Genomic DNA, 23,614 nt, shown 5'->3' on the forward strand with positions numbered 1-23,614 from the left:
AAGGAGAAAGATGCTTTGATAGAGTTCCTCGAACATCAGGTTATTGATGATCCTGATGATGCATGGACTTCTCTACTTCCTCAGTCTTCCAACTTTTGGAAGAGGAAGTACGACCGACTCGCCAAGAAGAAAGCAGATATGGAGGCAGCCTACGAGAGGGAGGTGAAGAGGCTTCATGCATCCTATCTTCCGGTGTCCCGAGCTTTAGATGATTGTTTCTAGGGATCCATAGGATGATTATTTTCCTTTTCTCCTATATATGGTTAACAATGTTGTACTTCTTTTCCCCGATATTATTTGATGAGAAATTTCCATATGTGATAAATGTTTAATATTTCCAAAAATTTGCAAATAAAACCCTAGAATTCCTTTGAAATAAAAAACAAATCATGTGCACAAACATCGCATGCATCATGTGCATAAGCAGGTTTTGTTCCCGGTTTCTTGTCCTATGGTCTAACTCTGTGTTCTTCATTTATTTTGAAGACAAGCTGACTCACCGGTACTACACCAGAGCCAACATTTCAAGACTGATGGATCACCTGGAACAAGAGAACCGCGAGCTGAAAGAGGAAGTGGCTAGATTAACTACCTTGATGGAGTCATTCATGGCTGCTCAGAGCCAGTCTTCTCCGACACCTTCAACTCCTCCCCAGAGGACAGTCATCTCTGAGATTGTCTCCTCAACTGTGCCTACTGCCAGTGCACACTTTGCTCCAATGGCCATGCCAGCCGGATTCCCGTGGGGGATGCCTCCCAACTTCATGCCCGAGGGTCCTGCTCCCACCTTTGCTTCTATGCCGACATCTAGCCCGGTCCTTGTTGTTCCTCCTCCTGTCGTGCATACTATGTCCAGAGTAGACGACACCATCTATCATTCTGAGCCGTCTGAGGGTCCAGATGTCTATGGGAAGATGGACGCTATGAACGATCAATTTCTTGAGCTTCGCAAGAAATTGAAAACTCTCAGAGGAAAGGATCTTTTCGGCAAGTCTGCTGCCGAACTCTGCTTGGTTCCTAATGTGAAGATCCCTGTGAAATTCAAGGTCCCTGACTTTGAAAAGTACAAGGGGAATACTTGCCCTCTCAGCCACCTGGTCATGTATGCCAGGAAAATGTCAACTCAGACCGACAATGACCAATTGCTCATCCACTATTTTCAGGACAGTTTGTCCGGTGCCGCTCTGCGTTGGTACATGAGTTTAGGCAGTGCAAAGATCCGATCCTTCAACAATCTTGGCGAGGCCTTCGTCAAGCAATACAAGTACAATGTGGATATGGCTCCTGATAAGGATCAATTGAGAGCCATGTCCCAGAAGGACAAGGAAACATTCAAAGAGTACGCCCAAAGGTGGCGAGAGTTAGCAGCGCAGATCGTGCCTCCGCTAGAAGAGAAAGAGATGACTAAGATCTTTCTGAAGACCTTAAGTTCTTTTTATTATGAGCGGATGATTGCTAGCGCTCCTTCTGACTTCACCGAGATGGTGAATATGGGGATGCGTCTAGAAGAAGGGGTTAGAGAAGGACGTCTGACCAGAGAAGAAGGTTCTTCTGCCAAACGTTATGGGGAGTTTGCAAAGAAGAAAGATGGAGAGGCACATGATGTGACCTCCTGTCGCAACCTGAAAAAATACAGTGCGAAAAAAGACAACCGGCGAAGAAAAAAGACAGGAGAGTCGCCACCGTGCGTTATTTATCCCAAAGGAGGGAAAGGAAACGCTCGAAGTAAACCTGAAAATAGGAAAGAAAAAGACAAGGTCTCGCAACCAAATCTTGGGTTCGGGAGTCGGTTATGCAAAGGGAAGGTATTAGCACCCCTACGCATCCGTAGTACTCTACGGGATCCACTTATGCGGTTTCTGTTTAAAGGGTATGGTTTTGCCTAATGTGCTATTTACTAAAAAGGTTAAGAGAAATGACTCGCGCGGATGTCGCATCCACTGCATACGTATCTCATCTGAATATGAGAATCAGAGTCTTCGTAGCTCGGCTGACCTATGGGTTGGGGGTAATTGTGCTCGCTAAGACGTCGCGTCTTATGCCTACGTATCTCATCTGGAATGAGAATCAGAGCAAGCCGTAGTTCGACTAACTACGGGGTTATGGATTATGTTACGGGGTGAACGACGTTACTACGCAATCTACCGGATGCTCGACCTTTGGAGACTTACTCGCCTGTAGTAGAAGGAGTAAACGTGTTGCTTTGGGTTTTAGGTTTTGTTTGCGTTGTAGGAACGCGCATGCAAAGAGGAAGTCCTAGGCGGAGGAACAGTGCTACCTAAATTGGCATGCAAACGGGAGGCTATGCGAAGCCTCGCATCCTATGGGGAAACAATCACATCACACAAAACATATATCTTGAAATAGAAAAAATGCCACCAAGGGGCTCAAACATTGCCTCCTATCGAGGTCTTCCAGCTAAGAAACCGTAGAAATAAAAGGGAAGAAGTAAAATACCACACGGATCAAGATCCGAAGTTACAGCAATTAAAGGATAAGCAACCCTGAGATTCTCCCAAGCTGATGCCATCAAAGAAAACCAATCAGTACGGGAAATCGGAATAAACCTCCGGAGGGTATCCCTGCGAGAATATGTGAGCCCTCACAAAAACTCAACAAAAGGGGTTAGGCAAACAGGATTGAAATCAAAAGATAACAAGGCCATGGCAACACAAAGAACAGGTTAGAACAAAACGGAATAAAGCAGATACTGTCACATTCGCGACTGCTTCGCCTAGCGAAAGCCTAACGAAGCTTCGCTGCGTGCTCGCCTAGCGAAACGGCTAGCGAGCACCTGCGGGATTTGGATTTTCCATTGGTACCTGCACGATGTTAAAGATTCCAGATCCTATGGCATTCACCTCATAAACGAAATTGTTAAACAGTCAAGGCATAAATCACATATTCATACACAAATATAACCCTGTGGGCCAAGCCTGAGGTTACCTCATATATTCAGTATTCAACCCGAGGCATAGAGTAATAGGAACAGAGGCATACCTGATAAAAGACCTGTTAAAATTGGAAGGCAAGGCCGGATTGGCGAAGTAACGTTTAGGGTTTGCGCGAGGCGGAATGAACTTCTCAGGGCTGCCCGAAGGTTGCTGCAGAGTAGTTCCTAGATTTGAAACTCCACGTGAACTCCAAGTCTATTTCTCAGGGAATTTCCAAGTGTCTGAAACCCTACTGAAACTCTTATATTTATAGCTGATTTTCGTGGACTTGTGGGCTTGGAATGAGGGAGACCCAAAATTTGTTATATTTTAATTATTTATTTATTTTTTCTTTTTTTCTTTTTCTTTTTTGGAAAAACTGAAGGGTAAATTTTGGGGTATTACAGCTGCCCCTATTCAATCAACTGGAGACCCGGAAGGAAGATGACAGCTGCTTTCGTGCTTTCGAGGTATCAAGGGATTGAATACAATAAAAGCCCAAAAAATTTGCACTGAAGTGAAATGAAGTAACAATGTCTGTCAGAATCGGCAAAGAGGTGGTCTTGAAAGAAGAATCCGTCTGGTACGGTGAGAGTCAGTCTGAATAAAGAATGTTAACTTGCATACCAAAACACCATGGCCGGAATGTCGCTCATCAGTCTGAATACTGGAAAGGACTTCGATCTGAATATCGGAAAACTGACCTGAATGCCACTTCGGTCTGGATACCGGAAAACTGGCCTGAACGCCACTTCGGTCTGGATACCGGAAAACTGGCCTGAATGCCACTTCGGTCTGGATACCGGAAAACTGGCCTGAACGCCACTTCGGTCTGGACACCGGAAAACTGGCCTGAACGCCACTTCGGTCTGGATACCGGAAAACTGGCCTGAATGCCACTTCGGTCTGGATACCGGAAAACTGGCCTGAACGCCACTTCGGTCTGGACACCGGAAAACTGGCCTGAACGCCACTTCGGTCTGGATACCGGAAAACTGGCCTGAACGCCACTTCGGTCTGGATACCGGAAAACTGGCCTGAACGCCACTTCGGTCTGGACACCGGAAAACTGGCCTGAACGCCACTTCGGTCTGGATACCGGAAAACTTCATGCCTGTCAGCATCGGCAGAAATAGGGAATGATAATAGAGGCGGCGCCTGGGCCAATGACACAAAGTTAAGTCATGAACAATCTTCAGTCTGAGTACTGGAAACAACTTCTAGCTTATCACTTGGGATACCGAGAATGTTTTATGTTTACATGCATATGTTTGAATTTTTCAATGGCGTAATGCTCCATGAAAATGGAAATGCTACGCGATTTGGAAGGATGCAATGCAATATGATTCTACATGCAGGGATGCGAAATGCTGGGTAGAATGCCAAGCCGAGGCAAGGGGATCTGCTGGGGAAACGATCACCATCTTCTGGGCTCTGGCAAGGCTGTTGGAGATGCACAGCGCAAAGAACTCTGTGGGGAGATGACTAGCCATGCGGTGTTCTGGCCATACCGAGACTCTGATCGGGGAAAGAATGGCATTGGAAGCCTGCTGCTGAGGAAAGCTACAATGGTTTTGGCAACCACGATTTGCGAGAGATGACTCAGCAGGGGGAGCAAACACTGATACGGTACCGAGGTTCTGCTTCAAGAAAAGAACCCATGGATCTGGCATTGGGACTATCGATCTGGCACCGAACTCTAAGGAGCAACCACTTCTGCTGGAAAGATACAGTCTGGCGCTGTCAACTCCGCTGGGGATATATAGTCTGGCACTGTCAACTCTACTGGGGAGTGTATGTCCTGAAACAACCGCTTGGGGAAGTACGGTGGTGAGAAACTGCTGGGGATTGAAGAATCCAACGCTCTGATCAGCTCTGCAGGGATAAGACACCGAATTTGTCTGTTGGCGACTTCACTGGGGAAGATATTCACGATCGTCTGCAAGGGGATTTTAAGGAAATGCCCCGAGGGTATCTGTTCTGAATAGACGATCCAAAGCACTCAAAATTTACAGCAATTTTAAATGTTTACTGAGCATGTACCTGTAAAGCCCTTATGTGTCATGATGCAATGTTTATCAAAAATTCGGACGTCATTTTTGCAAACAAAACAGTAAAATGAAAATGAAAACAGAGATATACTGAATAACATGATTTTATTGATTGAATGGCCTCTGAATAGGCATTTACATTAAGAGGCAATCCCTGGAAAGAGGTAATCGCACAATAGATAAAACAAAAATTAATCTAATGGCAATGTGAAGTGGATTTCTATTGGGTTCCAATTCTGCTATGACTTGCCCGTCTTCAAGATCCTCCAGATGATCAGCTTTCTGAAAGAGTGATTGGATTGTTTCCTATCCTTCAAAAATTTCCAGTCATTGGCACGAGATGAGATTCAGAGCTACTCAGAACGCAGTCATTCGCTTAATCCCTAACTTTTGCCTGGATCGCCCTTTTCGGGTTTTCGATCCACCGGGATACCCATTTTTGCCTAAGTTGCCTTTTCAGGTTTTCAACTTACCGGGTGTACAATCTTTTTTTTATTTTTGTCCCTAATTTTTGCCCGAACCTTTCCATTTTCTTGGTTCGCCGGGATGCCCATTTTTGCCTGGACTATTCTTTTTACTGTCCAGCGGGTCTATTTTATGCGAAGTATTTTTTAACTGCGTCTGAGTTCACAGGGGAAGCGAAGTCTTCGCCCTCCATAGTTGCAAGCATTAGGGCCCCACCATCAAAAACCTTGGTGACAATATACGGTCCATCATAGTTAGGAGTCCACTTGCCCCTGTGATCTGTCTGAGGAGGAAGGATCCTTTTCAACACTAAATCTCCGACTTGGAAACAACGAGGACGCACCTTCTGATCAAAAGCTCTCTTCATCCGACTCTGATACAACTGCCCATGACAAATGGCTGCCATTCGCTTCTCTTCGATAAGACTCAACTCATTGAACCTTGTCCGAATCCATTCAGCTTCATCTAACTTGACATCCAACAGGACTCTTAGAGAAGGAATCTCCACTTCAACAGGTAGGACCGCTTCCATACCATACACAAGGGAGTAAGGGGTTGCCCCTGTCGATGTACGTACTGAAGTGCGGTACCCATGCAAGGCGAAGGGTAGCATCTCATGCCAATCTCTGTACGTAACGACCATCTTCTGCACAATCTTCTTTATGTTCTTATTTGCCGCCTCAACAGCGCCGTTCATCTTAGGGCGGTAAGGGGAAGAATTGTGATGCTGAATGTTGAAGTTCTGACACAACTCCTTCATCATTTTGTTGTTGAGATTAGAACCATTATCAGTAATGATTCTTTCGGGAATCCCATAGCGACAAATAATTTCTTTCTTGATGAAACGGGCAACCACATGTCTGGTGACATTCGCAAATGACGCTGCTTCGACCCATTTGGTGAAATAGTCGATGGCAACAAGGATGAAGCGATGCCCATTGGAAGCAGTCGGCTCAATCTTTCCAATCATGTCAATACCCCACATGGCAAACGGCCACGGCGAAGACATCACATTCAGAGGATTCGGCGGTACATGCACCTTATCAGCATAAATCTGGCATTTATGACACTTCCGAGCATACTTGAAACAATCTGATTCCATGGTCATCCAATAATAACCCGCTCTCAACAATTTCTTAGCCATTGCATGTCCACCGGCATGAGTACCGAAGGAACCTTCATGAACTTCCTGCATTAACATGTCCGCCTCGTGTCTGTCCACACATCTGAGCAAAACCATGTCGAAGTTCCTCTTATACAACACATCGTCTTTGTTCAAGAAGAAACTGCCTGCCAATCTTCTCAAAGTCTTTCTGTCATTGTTGGATGCCCCTGCAGGGTACTCTTGATTCTTCAGAAAGCACTTGATATCGTGATACCAGGGCTTGTCATCGACTACCAGTTCAGCAGCAAACACATACGCGGCCCTGTCAAGGCGCATCACATCGATCCTGGGAGCATGGTTCCAACGAATTACCTTGATCATGGAGGATAGAGTAGCAAGTGCGTCTGCCATCTGGTTCTCATCACGAGGTATATGATACAATTTTACCGTTGTGAAGAAAGTCAACAGTCTTCTCGTGTAATCTCTGTAGGGGACCAGAGTGGGCTGGAGAGTATTCCAATCACCATTCACTTGATTAATCACCAGAGCTGAATCTCCGAAGATGTCCAGAGTCTTGATTCTCAGATCAATGGCTTGCTCAATGCCCAAGATACAGGCCTCGTACTCAGCTTCATTATTTGTGCACTCAAAAGTCAAACGAGCGGTGAAAGGTATGTGGGCACCTTTCGGAGTTGTAATGACAGCACCAATTCCACTTCCTCTAGTATTGACAGCCCCATCAAACAACAAAGTCCACTTTTCGTTTGGATCAGGTCCCTCCTCAACAACTGGCTCTTCACAGTCTTTCATCTTGAGGAACATGATGTCTTCATCAGGGAATTCAAACTTCATTGGCTCATAATCATCAATCGGTTGCTCGGCAAGGTAGTCTGACAGAATACTCCCTTTGATGGCCTTCTGTGACGTGTACTGAATATCATACTCTGTTAAAATCATTTGCCAACGAGCGACCCTTCCGGTGAGAGCTGGCTTCTCGAATATGTATTTCACTGGATCCATCTTAGAAATCAACAAGGTAGTATGGTTCAACATATACTGCCTCAGTCGGCGAGCAGCCCAGGCCAAAGCACAGCAAGTTTTCTCAAGCTGCGAATATTTGATTTCACAGTCGGTAAACTTTTTGCTAAGGTAGTATATGGCATGCTCTTTTCGACCAGACTCGTCATGCTGTCCCAATACACACCCCATCGAGTTCTCAGTCACTGATAGGTACATTATCAGAGGTCTCCCAGGAACTGGAGGTATAAGGATCGGAGGTTTCTGTAGATACTCTTTTATCTTCTCGAAAGCCCTTTGACAATCTTCATTCCACCTGATAGCCTGATCTTTCCTCAGCAATTTGAAAATTGGCTCACACGTGGTTGTTAGGTGAGAGATGAACCTTGCAATGTAGTTCAACCTCCCTAAGAAACTACGGACTTGCTTCTCTGTTCTTGGCTCAGGCATTTCCTGTATTGCTTTTACTTTGTCGGGATCCACCTCAATCCCTTTTCCGCTAACAATAAAACCCAGCAATTTTCCCGATCTCACCCCGAAAGTGCACTTGTTCGGATTAAGCCTCAGCTTGAATTTCCTCAAACGCTCAAATAATTTCTGCAAATTCACCAAATGTTCTTCTTCTGTCTGAGATTTGGCAATCATATCATCCACATAAACCTCGATTTCATGATGAATCATATCATGGAACAGAGTTACCATAGCTCGTTGATATGTTGCTCCGGCATTTTTCAGACCAAACGGCATCACCTTGTAGCAGAAGGTGCCCCACGGGGTTATGAAAGTTGTCTTTTCCATGTCTTCTGGTGCCATCTTGATTTGGTTATAGCCAGAAAAGCCGTCCATGAAGGAGAATACCGAGAACTGAGCTGTATTATCCACCAAAACGTCGATGTGAGGTAATGGGAAATCATCTTTAGGGCTAGCTCTGTTCAGATCCCGATAGTCGACACACATCCGTACCTTTCCATCCTTCTTAGGTACTGGGACGATGTTTGCAACCCATGGCGGATAATTGGTGACTGCTAGAAACCCTGCATCCAACTGCTTTTGCACTTCTTCCTTTATCTTGACAGCCATCTCTGGTCTTGTTCTTCTGAGCTTCTGCTTGACCGGAGGACAACCTTCTTTGAGAGGCAAGCGGTGTACCACGATGTCTGTGTCCAGCCCAGGCATGTCCTGATAAGACCAGGCGAAGATGTCAATGTATTCTTGCAGCAATTTAATCAGCCCTTTCTTCACATTATCTTCCAAAGCAGCCCCTATTTTGATTTCTCTCTTGGCGTCTTCGGTGCCGAGATTAATCACTTCAACAAACTCTTGATGCGGTTGAATAACCCTTTCCTCTTGTTTCAACAACCTGGCAAGTTCTTCAGGGAGTTCACAATCTTCATCATCCTTTTCTTCAGCTTGAAAGATTGGATTTTCAAAGTCGAAGCGAGCCATAGCAGAACCGTTATCAATAGGATCCGGTGATGTGCATCTGCATGAGTGATGGTATGTGCTTATGAGTGTGAAAAAAAATATGGAAACTAAACAAAACATTGCCATTTTTTTTTATTATTTTTTTTTATTATATATTTTTCTTTGAAAAACTGCAAAAATAGAAAGACAAGGAACGAAATATTTGAATGCGAAAAGACGTCTTTATTTATGATAAAAAAATGCAAGTGTCACATAGACGGGCCCTACAATGAGTCGTTACGCCCTGGGTGGAACGTAAGACTTGGATATGCATGAATAAACAAAGAAAATTACTCTTCAAGAAGAGTGACTTGAACAATCTCTTCAGAAGACCAATTGTTGATGACTTCACCCGGGATCCTCGGACGCACCCAGTTGTTGATGTCGCAGTCACTATCCCCATCTTCTTCGTTGACTGCAGAGACTTGACCATACTGAATGATGCCAGCACTAGAGAAAGTGATCGGCCCCTGAAGAGTCTGAAGTGCTGAAGTTGTAGAAGTCAGAGTTGGCTGGTACCCAATCCCGAACTTATCCTCTTTCACTGGTAATTCCAACAGACGCCCCCAACCAGAAGCAACACCTGAATCCACCACGGCCCGTGCCTGCTTAAAGGATGAGATAGAGGCACCCGCTTTAACTTCTTCCACCGGAGCTGCATCCTTGACTTGAACTGACTCAAAAGCTTGACACAGAGTCTCATGAATTTCACCTTCTACTTCTACATACTTGAATGTAGACAGGTTACTGACCAGGATGTCCTCTTCACCACAGACGGTGATAATTCGTCCGTTGACCGGAAACTTAATCTTCTGATGTAGAGTTGAAGAGACTGCCCCAGCATTATGGATCCAAGGCCGACCCAGCAGGCAACTGTAGGAAGGACTGATATCCATCACGTAGAAGACAGTGTTGAAGGTTTGTGATCCAATCAGAATTGGCAATTCCACCTCTCCAAACACCGATCTCTTAGAACCATCGAAGGCTCTCACCATAAGATCTGAAGGTTTCAAGACCAAACCCTCTACTTCTAACCTCGACAGGGCCCTCTTGGGTAGCACATTGAGAGAGGAACCTGTATCCACCAGAACATGAGATAACATGGTGTCTCTGCATTCCAATGAGATGTGCAGAGCCTTGTTATGATTGCGTCCAGCTGGTGTTAAGTCAGAATCAGTAAAACCCAACCCGTTGCTTGTATGGACATTGGCAACGATCCCTTCTAGTTGGTTCACTGAGATCTCCTGAGGTACATATGCAGCATTAAGAACCTTCAGAAGTGCCTCCCTGTGTGCCTCCGAACACAATAGGAGTGAGAGAATGGATATCTTGGACGGAGTCTGAATCAACTGATCGACTACCTTGTAATCGCTTTTCTTTATGATTCTTAGAAACTCGTCCACGTCCTTTGCAAAAGTGGGCTCAGAACCATCTTGGGGTGCAGAGGTACCCTCATTCACGACTTGCTTGCCTTTGGTTTTCGCCACAGCATCAGCATTATCAGCTTGGGTAACCGGTGGTGAGAGCAATCTACCACTCCTGGTGAATCGCCAAATTCCACCAACATTATCCACTGCGGGACCTTCAAGTTCAGGCTTCTGACCCTCTTCTACTTTCAGTGGCCGTTCCACCTTATGATCGTGCGTATACACGCTCCCCCCATAATGCCACGGAATGGCCCTTTCACTGGTGAAGGGTAAAGGACCAGGGGTTGTGATGGTCATAGTAGGTCGTCGCACTGGTGGCGCGGGTTGCGCTTCTGGCACACTGATCTGATTAGTTGGATAGAAAATAGTTATAGTTGCAATGTCACAGTCGTACTCAGAAACCTCATTTGTTGGAGCATGAACATCCGAAACATCGGAATCAAGTTCAAATACAAAAGAGTCAACCGTATTGGAAAGAGTAAATACATCATCATGGACTGCAGAATCAGCAGGAACAACATCTAGGAACTCTTCAGTAGCACCTTCAAACCCTTCTTCCTCGACCCCTCGGACAGACAAATCTTCAACCTGGAGGATACCCTTGTCGAGCAAGGCCTGAATACCTTGCTGTAGTTTCAAACAACCCTTCTCCTGTGCAGCACAATCCAAACAAACTTTCCCACAACCGGGGAAAACATCGGCCTTCAGCAAGCATCCTTTGATATCCGACACCGGAGTCTTCAACTTCAACACATCCTTAATGAACTTGGCTTCTCCCTCTACCATGTTAACATTCGCACCACCATGCTGCGGCATGGGATTGTTAACGACATTCGGAGCCGGTGCAAGGTCGATGGCCTTTGAATCTATGAGGTCTTGAACTACGTGCTTAAAAGCTTTGCAGTTCTCAATATCATGGCCAGGTGCCCCAGAGTGGAAGCTACACCTAGCGTTGGTGTCGTAACCCACCGGAAGTCTACCAACAGGAGGAGCCAGAGTGCGTAATTGCACAAGCTGTAGTTGTTGAAGACTAGAAAGCAACTGGGCGTACGACATTGGAATGGTGTCGAAACGCCGGTCCATCATCCTTTGCCTCTGTTGATAAGCGGGTCTGTTACCCGGTTGTTGCTGCTGTTGATACTGAGCTAATTGACGCTGCGGTGGTTGTTGTTGTAGTGGCGCTGCAGCTGGAATGGTCACCGCCGCAACATACGGTTGTTGATGATAATTCTGAAAATTATTCCTTCTAACACCTCTGTTCTGATAGGAAGCCAAAGAATTCACTCCCCCCTCTCTTTGCTTATGCCCTCCAACGAACGACTTTTTTACCCCTGACGAAGATCCTCCTCCACTTTGGATCTTGCAGGTCTTCAGGTAATTCTCCACCCTCTCTCCGGTAGAGACCACATCAGCAAAGTTGGAAGCATTGCACCCCACCAGACGCTCCAGATAAGGTCCAGGCAACGTATTCATGAACATGTTGGCCATTTCTTTCTCCAACATAGGGGGCTGAACACGGGAAGCTGTCTCCCTCCAGCGTTGAGCGTATTCCCTGAAGCACTCATTGCTTTTAAGAGACAGATTCTGAAGTTGAGTTCTGTCCGGAGCCATGTCTGCATTATACTGATACTGCTTCACGAAGGCCTCCGCCAAATCCCTCCAGCAACGGATGTGGGCTCTGTCCAGTCTCATATACCATTCCAAGGATGCCCCAGCTAGGCTGTCCTGGAAGAAGTACATAAGTAGCTTCTCGTCATCAGAGTATGCAACCATTTTACGGAAATAGGCTTGCACGTGAGTCTTGGGGCAAGAGTTGCCCTTGTACTTGTCAAAGATCGGGACTTTGAATTTCGGTGGCACTCTCACACCTGGGACCAGCCCTAAGTCAGCAACGTCTACTCCCAAAGGATTCTGTCCTTCCACTGCCTTCAACCTCTCTTCCAATCTCCTGAACATGGGGTCTACGCCATGACCCATGCCAAAGTCTTCCTGAAGTGGGGGAAACTGATCGTCCTGATCATCATGAACGGGTTGTTGACCGGGGTTGGCGTGCGGGATCGGGATAGGCCCTGGTCCACTGGGTCCGTTAACCTCTCCAGCTGGAGGATCAGTCACTGTCTCTGGTTGAGCAGGGGGATTCCCTTGTATTATCTGCCTGAGCTCTTGTTGTCCCTGAGCCACCCCTTGAACCACATCCATGAATTGGGTCATGCGGGCCCTCATCTCAGCGAGCTCTGCTTGTACACCTTCCATTGCTCTCTGTTGATTCCTCCGGGTACCGTATCGGTGAATGCCTGAGTCAGCTATCCTGCTAGTGGAACACCAAACAATATGAGAACACCGCAGCGGTACCTGTTATGCAAGATATGACAATGAATATGTAAATGTAATGACATGTTTATCCATTCCAAAAGGTATTCTGCCCCCTTGATTCCAGTCTCACATCAAGTGGGTAGTGCAAGAAGGCCGAGTCATGGATAAACTTCTGAGATTAAGATGTAATAAAGGGAAACCATCATACAAATGAGTTCAAGGAAAGGGCCTTAGCCAAAAATACATCAAAGGAGGATCTCCACAACAAGCCTGTGGATCATCACTACATAACACCAAAGCAGTAAGTAAAGAGAGGAACAAGCAAATCAGAAATCAGCCTCCTGTATGCAACCCATAAGGACCGTTCCTCACTTCATCCAGTAGCGCCACCGTGTCAGGATGATCTGGAGATTCTGTCAAACGCCGGATGAGCAGATTCCTCTTGTGAATGATCCCATCCAGTTCGTTGATGTGTTCTTCGTAGTAATTCCCATCATCTTCTCCAAATACCTCTTCAAGTCTGGATTTCTTCAAACTTGCCAGCGTCTTGAGTTCTTCGATATATCCTTGAGCCTCATTGAGTTGATCTGTGATATAACCATTAGTTGATCGGGTACACAGCAGCTCATGGTTCTTCCCCTTCAGCAAAGTCTTCAATTTCTCTATCTGACCAGTCAGTTCAGCCACCGTCTCTTCCTCCTTTGTCTTCCGAGAAGTTGAAAATGCATCCCATCGCTCTTGCCACCCAGCTAATTTACCACGAGCATCCATTAACTGCTGCTTGACTCGCCTCAACTCAGAACTGGATGATCTCAAGGCTTCGTCTGTCTTCCTGAAGAAATTCACCTCCACAGCAAATTTCCTTTTGGCTTCCTCTTGCAATTTGACGGCTTCCTCCTTCTGATATTCTGACTCATGGAATCGATGCATACAGTCTTGCAATTTCTCCCTTAACTCCGAGTTCTCGATTTGAAGTCCTTCCGTGGTGTTCTTCAACTTGTCATACTCCTCTCGGCTCACCGTTGCTGACTGCTCGAGAGTAGGTGAATACAAGGGTTCTTCAATAGGAAACGGTAGACCAAACTCTTCGATTCTTCCTTGAAGCCATTCTCCATACTGAGGGTAAGCTCTACAATCTCCTTTCCCAAGAACAATTCTTCCTTTCTTGATCACCTTGAGCCAGGCCTCAGCTGCCTTACGGGATACCGTCAAATCAGGCGAAGAATGGAAAAACAGAGACTCTTCCACATCCTTTTCCACCGGCGGAGCTCTTAAGGCATATCCAAACTGTCTAACTGCAAGAGAAGGATTATAGTTGATTCCTCCTTTTCTTCCTACCAACGGAACATTCGGGAAGTTCCCACAACTGTGAATAATATCTGCCCGAAGCAAACTCCGGTCAGACCACCAAGAAATATCTTCAGCTCTCAACCCCATCAATCTCTTTGACCAACTCAACGAGTCCTTGACATCAATGAATGCTCCTGACTTGGGTAGGTGAGAACTGAACCACTTATAGAACAAAGGCGCACAACAATTCAACAATCCTCCTTTTCTATTCTTATTCTTGTGGTGCACTGAATGAAAGAAATCTCCCAGCAAGGTCGGCACTGGATTTCCCAACACGAAGAGGCGTATGGCATCTACGTCTATAAATTTGGCGACATTAGGGAACAAGACAATCCCATACACACAAAGAGCCAACACAGCATTGAAACCCCTCTGGTCACCATCTTCAAGCTTCTTCTTTGCTTCTCCCAATAAGAAACTCAGATGAAAACCGTTAACTTCTCCCTTCTGACACATATTAGCCTTCAAAACTGATTCCCTCAAATATGTGGTTGAAGCAACCATGCTGAGATCGGGCAGACACTCCGAGCTGTAGAATAGCAACTGTGACTTGATGGGAATTCTGAGAAAACTGGCAATCTCCTCCAAAGTAGGGACCAAAACATAATCCGGGAATGTGAAGCACCTCAATGGAGGGTCATAGAACTGCAGTAGTGTGAAGAGAGCATCATGTTGATCTTTGGAAAGAACCGCGACGAAACTTAGAATTAAACCGTAATCCTCTCGGAATCCTTCTAGAGAATCAGGATCCATTAACTTCATCAGTTGTTGGATGGGCTCCAAACAGACCACCGGAAACTTGTAGGCGACGAGTCTCTTTCTGCCAATATCCATCTTAAGAGAACCAGGAAAAACCCCGACCGGAATCAAGAAGAAGATGTAAACCCCCTAGAAATGGATAAACATGTGTTAAATGATATGAATGCAAATGATGTGAATGCAATGCAGCGGCGTGTCAATCAGGATTGCTGTATCTGCTTGAGCATTTGTCAGGTTGCACTGTCTGAAGAGAAAACCACTGAGGAATATAATACGAGATCAAAGCACTGCTCCAGAAAACCGGGTTGGTTGGCGGTTAAGGTTTCCTGAATTTAGCCCGCCCCTCACTGGTAGGTTCTAAGAACAGAAGTTCGTCAACTTCAGCCCTTCAGTCGCGAATAATACGTTTACCATTGAAGGTTTGGCATTATTACGGAATAAAAGACCTCCACTGACTCCCCTCAACAGGACATCCTAAAGCAAGTTCCCAGTCTCGGGGTCCTCGGATTGATCAGCGAGAATGTGCCCACCAGAGCTAACATAATCACGTCTCGGAGGAGAGGCCTCGACTGAGTTCTCGGGAAATGGTCACCAGAGTCGACAATTTCTAGGGGAATATTATGTCGTTACGGAACATCCGTAGGACATAGTATATCCAAGAGAAACCTCGTCTGGGTGTGGTTCTTCACGAACGACTTAACGCAGCAACATACCACGCAAGCCTCATGAACATCCACTCTAAAACCTGTGTGTACACTCAAGCCTGGGTAATGGGCTTATCTCTCGTAGAACATCCCATCCCAACAAACAAACAAACAGCAGCAGATACAGCAAACATATGTACATGAATGCAATTAGGCAAATAAGTAACTGCACAAAAGAATGAACACTCAATAAACAAGAAAACACACAAGCTAGGAAGGACTCGCTTAGGGAAGATGGACCAGCAAGAGGTCAACTTCTACACTCCCCAGCAGAGTCGCCAGCTGTCGCAACCTGAAAAAATACAGTGCGAAAAAAGACAACCGGCGAAGAAAAAAGACAGGAGAGTCGCCACCGTGCGTTATTTATCCCAAAGGAGGGAAAGGAAACGCTCGAAGTAAACCTGAAAATAGGAAAGAAAAAGACAAGGTCTCGCAACCAAATCTTGGGTTCGGGAGTCGGTTATGCGAAGGGAAGGTATTAGCACCCCTACGCATCCGTAGTACTCTACGGGATCCACTTATGCGGTTTCTGTTTAAAGGGTATGGTTTTGCCTAATGTGCTATTTACTAAAAAGGTTAAGAGAAATGACTCGCGCGGATGTCGCATCCACTGCATACGTATCTCATCTGAATATGAGAATCAGAGTCTTCGTAGCTCGGCTGACCTATGGGTTGGGGGTAATTGTGCTCGCTAAGACGTCGCGTCTTATGCCTACGTATCTCATCTGGAATGAGAATCAGAGCAAGCCGTAGTTCGACTAACTACGGGGTTATGGATTATGTTACGGGGTGAACGACGTTACTACGCAATCTACCGGATGCTCGACCTTTGGAGACTTACTCGCCTGTAGTAGAAGGAGTAAACGTGTTGCTTTGGGTTTTAGGTTTTGTTTGCGTTGTAGGAACGCGCATGCAAAGAGGAAGTCCTAGGCGGAGGAACAGTGCTACCTAAATTGGCATGCAAACGGGAGGCTATGCGAAGCCTCGCATCCTATGGGGAAACAATCACATCACACAAAACATATATCTTGAAATAGAAAAAATGCCACCAAGGGGCTCAAACATTGCCTCCTATCGAGGTCTTCCAGCTAAGAAACCGTAGAAATAAAAGGGAAGAAGTAAAATACCACACGGATCAAGATCCGAAGTTACAGCAATTAAAGGATAAGCAACCCTGAGATTCTCCCAAGCTGATGCCATCAAAGAAAACCAATCAGTACGGGAAATCGGAATAAACCTCCGGAGGGTATCCCTGCGAGAATATGTGAGCCCTCACAAAAACTCAACAAAAGGGGTTAGGCAAACAGGATTGAAATCAAAAGATAACAAGGCCATGGCAACACAAAGAACAGGTTAGAACAAAACGGAATAAAGCAGATACTGTCACATTCGCGACTGCTTCGCCTAGCGAAAGCCTAACGAAGCTTCGCTGCGTGCTCGCCTAGCGAAACGGCTAGCGAGCACCTGCGGGATTTGGATTTTCCATTGGTACCTGCACGATGTTAAAGATTCCAGATCCTATGGCATTCACCTCATAAACGAAATTGTTAAACAGTCAAGGCATAAATCACATATTCATACACAAATATAACCCTGTGGGCCAAGCCTGAGGTTACCTCATATATTCAGTATTCAACCCGAGGCATAGAGTAATAGGAACAGAGGCATACCTGATAAAAGACCTGTTAAAATTGGAAGGCAAGGCCGGATTGGCGAAGTAACGTTTAGGGTTTGCGCGAGGCGGAATGAACTTCTCAGGGCTGCCCGAAGGTTGCTGCAGAGTAGTTCCTAGATTTGAAACTCCACGTGAACTCCAAGTCTATTTCTCAGGGAATTTCCAAGTGTCTGAAACCCTACTGAAACTCTTATATTTATAGCTGATTTTCGTGGACTTGTGGGCTTGGAATGAGGGAGACCCAAAATTTGTTATATTTTAATTATTTATTTATTTTTTCTTTTTTTCTTTTTCTTTTTTGGAAAAACTGAAGGGTAAATTTTGGGGTATTACACCTCCCATGTGAAACCAAGAAGACCCTCTGTGAGGAGGAAGACCGTGCGTCCCGCCGGTAACCAGCACCAGGTGGCTCACATAGCACCTGTCTTCAGAGATAATCAACAGTACCAGCAACATAACACCAATCAGCAACCGCATCCGCAATATCAACATCAACAGCACCGTCTGCAACAGCAGGCCTACGAGCCTCGAAACAGTAATCAAACCAGCACAAGTTACGAGAGGAAAAGGGTCACCTTCGATCCTATTCCGATGACATATGCAGAGTTATATCCCTCTTTGATAGAGAGGAAGTTGATTACTCCGCGAGACCCACCGGCTATACCTGCTAACCCCAAGTGGTGGTATAAGCTTGAATTACACTGTGTTTATCATTCTGGTGCTCCCGGCCACGACGTGGAGAATTGTTACCCTTTGAAGACCAAGGTTCAAGACCTTGTGAGGTGTGGCATTCTGTGTTTCGAGGACGTAGGTCCTAACGTGAAGAAGAACCCATTGCCCGAGCATGGGAAATCTGTCAACATGGTCCAGGGCTGCCCTGGCAAGTACAAAGTCAAATATGTCAGTCATATTCGACAGTCTCTGGTCGAGATGCACCGTTTGCTATGTGATTATTGTCATTATGAGCATGACCACGATAGATGCCGAGTCTGTTCTGTCAACCAAAGGGGTTGTCGCCAGGTGCGCAAAGATGTTCAGGAAATGCTGGATGAAGGAGTTATTGAGATCCTTCAAAACAGAAATGTTGACGAAGATGTTGACGAGGTCAACGTAATTTCTCCAGTATTCCGGATCCCCGAACCTGTTATCATCAAGTATGATGGTAGCAAGCAAAAGGTTTCTCCTGCATTAACCATCAAGCCAGCTGGACCAATACCGTACTCTTCTGAAAAAGCGGTTCCCTATCGCTACATCGCTGTTGTGGTGGAAAATGGGAAGGAGGTGTCCTTGCCATCTTCATCTGTTTTCAACATTGCGGATGTTAGCGGTCTGACACGTAGCGGTCGTGTATTTTCAGCACCTTCAAAGCCCCAAACTAATGCTGATTCTGTTGAGCGCCCGATTGGGAATGCTGTGAGCACTCTGAATCCGGCACTTGTTGTTAAGCCCTCCTCTACATTGAGAACTCCCGCTTCTGTTGGCCCAAGCGGCAATATGAAAGAAGACTGTGATGAGATGCTGAAGCTCATCAAGAGAAGCGAGTACAATGTTGTAGACCAGCTTCTACAAACGCCATCCAAAATATCGGTGCTATCATTGCTGTTGAATTCAGAACCACACCGAGAGGCTCTGCAGAAGGTTTTTGATGTGGCATATGTAGATCACGATGTCACAATAGAATAATTCGATAGCATTGTTGCAAACATCACTGCTTGTAACAACTTGAGTTTCTGTGACTCTGATCTCCCCGAGGAGGGAAGAGACCACAACTTGGCATTACATATATCTATGGGTTGCAAAGATGACGCCATGTCCAATGTGCTGGTGGACACTGGGTCATCATTGAACATATTGCCAAAATCCACTCTCTCAAAACTGTCATATCAAGGGCCTCCCATGAGGCAGAGTGGAGTAGTTGTGAAGGCTTTCGATGGGTCTCGCAAAACTGTGATTGGCGAGGTTGACCTCCCAATCAAAATCGGACCAAGTGATTTCCAGATTACCTTCTAGGTTATGGACATTCACCCATCGTATAGCTGTCTCTTAGGCAGACCATGGATTCACGAGGCAGGCGCCGTGACATCTACCCTACACCAGAAACTAAAATTTGTGAAAAACAAGAAGTTGGTGGTGGTAGGGGGAGAAAAGGCTCTCCTGGTTAGTCATTTGTCTTCCTTCTCATATATAGATGCTGAGGATGAAGTTGGAACTCCTTTCCAAGCTTTATCTATTGCTAAGCCTATTGAGAAGAGAACTCCTTCATTTGCTTCCTACAAAGATGCAAAGTTGGCCATTGAGCGTGGTGCAACTGCTGGTTTAGGAAAGATGATTGAGCTAGAAGACAACAAGTCCCGGGCTGGCATAGGTTATTCATCTAGGGTTTTCAACACGCAAGGGTTGTTCAAGAGTGGAGGGTTCATCCACACCAGTCAAGGCGAGGAGGCTGCCGCTATCTTGGAAGAAGACGAAGAGGATTCTGGAAACTTCGTCATCCCTGGGAGAATCTGCAATAATTGGGTCGCTGTGGATATCCCAACAGTTATCCATAAGTCGAAGTAATGTTCATTGTGTTTAAAAAACCCTCCTCCCATGCCAAAAGGAGGAGTGATGACATTGTTGGCGCACGAATACAATGATATTTTCATTCAACAGATTCATGTTAAATGTTTGTTTTTCCAATTATTTTCCCTTTTTGCTTTCGCATGAGATTGGTGATCACATAAAACCCTAAAAATAAAATAAAATCAATCTTTTCATCTGCATAATGATTTGCCTTGTTTGAATTCTAAAGCTTTTCATATCCAAAATCATTATGCAGGTTAATCAAACCCATTGAACATAATGACCCAACACCATCTCCCAACTTTGAATTCCCTGTATTTGAGGCGGAAGAAGATGATGTTGAAGAGATTCCTGACGAGATTACCCGTCTACTTGAGCATGAAGAGAAGATCATTCAGCCGCATCTTGAGAATCTGGAAACGATGATTTCCCTCTACCACATATTGATATGTTGGTAGACAATACAACTAAATTCAATGTCTTCTCAATTATGGATGGATTTTCCGGGTATAATCAGATCAAGATGGCACCCGAAGATATGGAGAAGACAACATTCATCACACCTTGGGGAACATTCTGTTATCGAGTGATGCCCTTCGGTTTGAAGAACGCCGGAGCCACGTATCAACGAGCTATGACCACCTTGTTGCATGATATGATGCATACGGAGATCGAAGTTTATGTTGACGATATGATCGCTAAGTCAAGAACGGAAGTTGAACATGTAGACCACTTGTTGAAGCTTTTTCAGCGTTTGAGGAAGTACAAGCTTCGTCTGAATCCCAACAAGTGTACATTTGGAGTCCGTTCCGGCAAGTTATTGGGCTTTATCGTTAGTGAAAGAGGTATTGAGGTTGATCCTGCAAAGGTCAAAGCAATACAAGAAATGCCAGCGCCCAAAACTGAGAAGCAAGTCCGAGGTTTTCTTGGCCGCTTGAATTATATCTTCAGATTCATATCCCACATGACTGCCACATGTGCGCCGATATTCAAGCTCCTCCGGAAAGATCAGTCCCATGATTGGGCCGAGGATTGCCAGAAAGCTTTTGACAGTATTAAAGAGTATTTGTCCGAACCTCCGATCCTATCTCCGCCTGTGGAAGGAAGATCTTTGATTATGTATCTGACTGTTCTTGAAGACTCAATGGGTTGTGTCCTCGGTCAGCAAGACGAATCAGGGAAGAAAGAGTATGCTATTTACTACTTAAGTAAGAAGTTCACTGATTGTGAGTCTCGATACTCGATGCTTGAGAAGACATGTTGTGCTTTGGCTTGGGCTGCTAAGCGCTTACGCCAGTATATGATAAATCATATGACTTGGTTGATATCCAGAATGGATCCAATCAAGTACATCTTCGAGAAGCCTGCTTTAACAGGGAGGATTGCCCGTTGGCAGATGTTGTTATCTGAGTACGATATTGAGTATCGAGCCCGGAAGGCTATTAAAGGTAGTATTTTGGCTGACCACTTGGCACATCAGCCGATTGAAGATTATCAGTCAGTTCAGTATGACTTCCCAGATGAGGAGATTCTATATTTGAAAATGAAAGATTGCGATGACCCTACACTCGATGAAGGGCCAGAGCCTGGTTCCAGATGGAGTATGGTGTTTGGTGGTGCTGTAAATCAGTACGGAAATGGTATTGGGGCAGTGATTATTACTCCTCAGGGCACACATATCCCTTTTATAGCAAGGCTAACTTTCAAATGCACGAATAATATGGCTGAGTATGAGGCCTGTATTATGGGTTTGGAGGAATGCATTGATCTAAGGATCAAGCATCTCGATATTTATGGTGATTCAGCCCTCGTTGTCAATCAGATTAAGGGTGAATGTGAAACGAATCAGCCTGGTCTCATTCCATATAGGGATTATGCAAGGAGGATTTCAAAGTTCTTTACTGAGGTTGACTTCCATCATATTCCTCGAGATGAGAATCGGATGGCAGACGCTCTTGCTACGCTTGCTTCGATGATTGTGGTTAAACTTTGGAATGAAGTTCCCAATATCACTGTGATGCGCTTGGATAGACCAGCTGATGTATTTGCAGTAGAAGAGGTGAAAGATGATAAGCCATGGTATTATGATATCAAGTGCTTTCTTCAAGAGCCAGATTTACCCGCCTGGGGCATCTGTGAAGGAAGAAAGACTTTGAGAAGATTATCAGGCAGTTTCTACCTCAATGACGATGTGCTTTATAAGAGAAATTTTGACATGGTTCTGCTCAGATGCGTGGATAGACACGAAGCAGACCTGTTGATGGCTGAGGTCCACGAAGGTTCATTTGGTACTCATTCCAATGGACATGCCATGGCTAGAAAGATGTTGAGAGCAGGCTACTATTGGATGACAATGGAGTCTGACTGCTGCAAATATGTAAAGAAATGCCATAAGTGTCAGATTTATGCAAATAAGATTCATATTCCCCCGACACTTCTAAATGTGATCTCCTCACCATGGCCTTTCTCTATGTGGGGAATTGACATGATTGGCATGATAGAGCCGAAAGCGTCTAATGGACACAGATTTATTCTCGTAGTAATTGATTACTTCACCAAGTGGGTTGAAGCGGCATCGTATGCAAATGTGACCAGGCAGATGGTCGTGAAGTTTATCAAGAATCAACTCATTATTGATAATGGATCTAACTTGAACAACAAAATGATGAAAGAGCTGTGTAGTGAGTTCAAGATCGCGCACCATAATTCTTCTCCTTACAGACCTAAGATGAATGGGGCTGTTGAAGCTGCTAATAAGAATATCAAGAAAATTATCCAGAAGATGGTCGTCACGTATAAGGATTGGCATGAGATGTTGCCATTTGCTTTACATGGATATCGCACATCTGTCCGCACTTCAACAGGGGCAACCCCTTTCTCTCTTGTTTATGGCATGGAGGTTGTACTCCCAGTAGAAGTGAAGATCCCATCAATGAGAGTCTTGATGGAAGCCAAGTTGACTGATGCTGAATGGGTTCAGAGTCGTTATGACCAGCTGAATTTGATAGAAGAGAAGAGATTGACTGCCATGTGCCATGGTCAGTTATATCAACAAAGAATGAAGAAAGCTTTTGATAAGAAGGTCAAGCCTCGTGTGTTCCGAGAAGGTGACCTTGTGCTCAAGAAAGTCTTGTCTTTCGCGCCCGATTCCAGGGGCAAGTGGACTCCAAACTATGAAGGCCCATATGTTGTTAAAAGAGCTTTTTCAGGCGATGCTCTGATACTTACAACTATGGATGGAGAGGATTTCACTCGTCTTGTGAATTCAGATGCAGTCAAGAAATGCTTCGCCTAAATAAATAAAAACAGAATAGCTCGCTAAGTTGAAAACCCGAAAGGGCAGCTTAGGCAAAAATGAGCGTCTCGGTGGATTCAAAACCCGAAAGGGCGATCCAGGCAAAAGTTAGAGACATAAAAAATGAATATATGTATCCCGCTAGATTGAGTACCTCGTCTTGGGACAATCTAGGCAAAAATTAGGGATTTGGCAAGTAACTGCATCCTGACAAGATTTTGTTCTAAAACTGTCACTCGTCAGAGATTCTTGCTCATTGGTCATCAATTGGAGCTTCAAATACATCAGATTCAAAATTGGTGGAGAAATGTTCATTATGTTCAATGTAGCCCTTTTCCAATATATATCACCAATTTCAAATTTGTAAAGATCTATGGAGTCTTTCCATTTGCAGACTACCATTCCATCAAATAAATTTGAGCCTTTTATCCAATTATTTGCACTCTTATTTATTTCTATTCGACAAATGTTTTGCATGTTTTAATTGAGAAAAT

General features: G+C 45.0%; 1 protein-coding gene across 1 annotated transcript; it reads right to left on the bottom strand.

Moving 5' to 3' along the window:
- Positions 1-5,491: 5,491 nt before the first annotated feature.
- On the bottom strand, positions 5,492-17,000 carry LOC127096572 (uncharacterized). Its single transcript, XM_051035121.1, has 2 exons — positions 16,716-17,000; positions 5,492-9,054 (listed from the first exon to the last, which is right to left on the bottom strand). The coding sequence occupies exon 2, from the start codon at positions 9,015-9,017 to the stop codon at positions 5,580-5,582; it is 3,438 nt and encodes a 1,145-aa protein (XP_050891078.1). The 5' UTR covers positions 9,018-9,054; positions 16,716-17,000; the 3' UTR covers positions 5,492-5,579.
- Between the last annotated feature and the right edge of the window lie 6,614 nt (positions 17,001-23,614).

This window comes from Lathyrus oleraceus, chromosome 6, assembly GCF_024323335.1.
Source record: "Lathyrus oleraceus cultivar Zhongwan6 chromosome 6, CAAS_Psat_ZW6_1.0, whole genome shotgun sequence".
In the NCBI taxonomy this organism is placed as follows: Eukaryota; Viridiplantae; Streptophyta; class Magnoliopsida; order Fabales; family Fabaceae; genus Lathyrus; species Lathyrus oleraceus.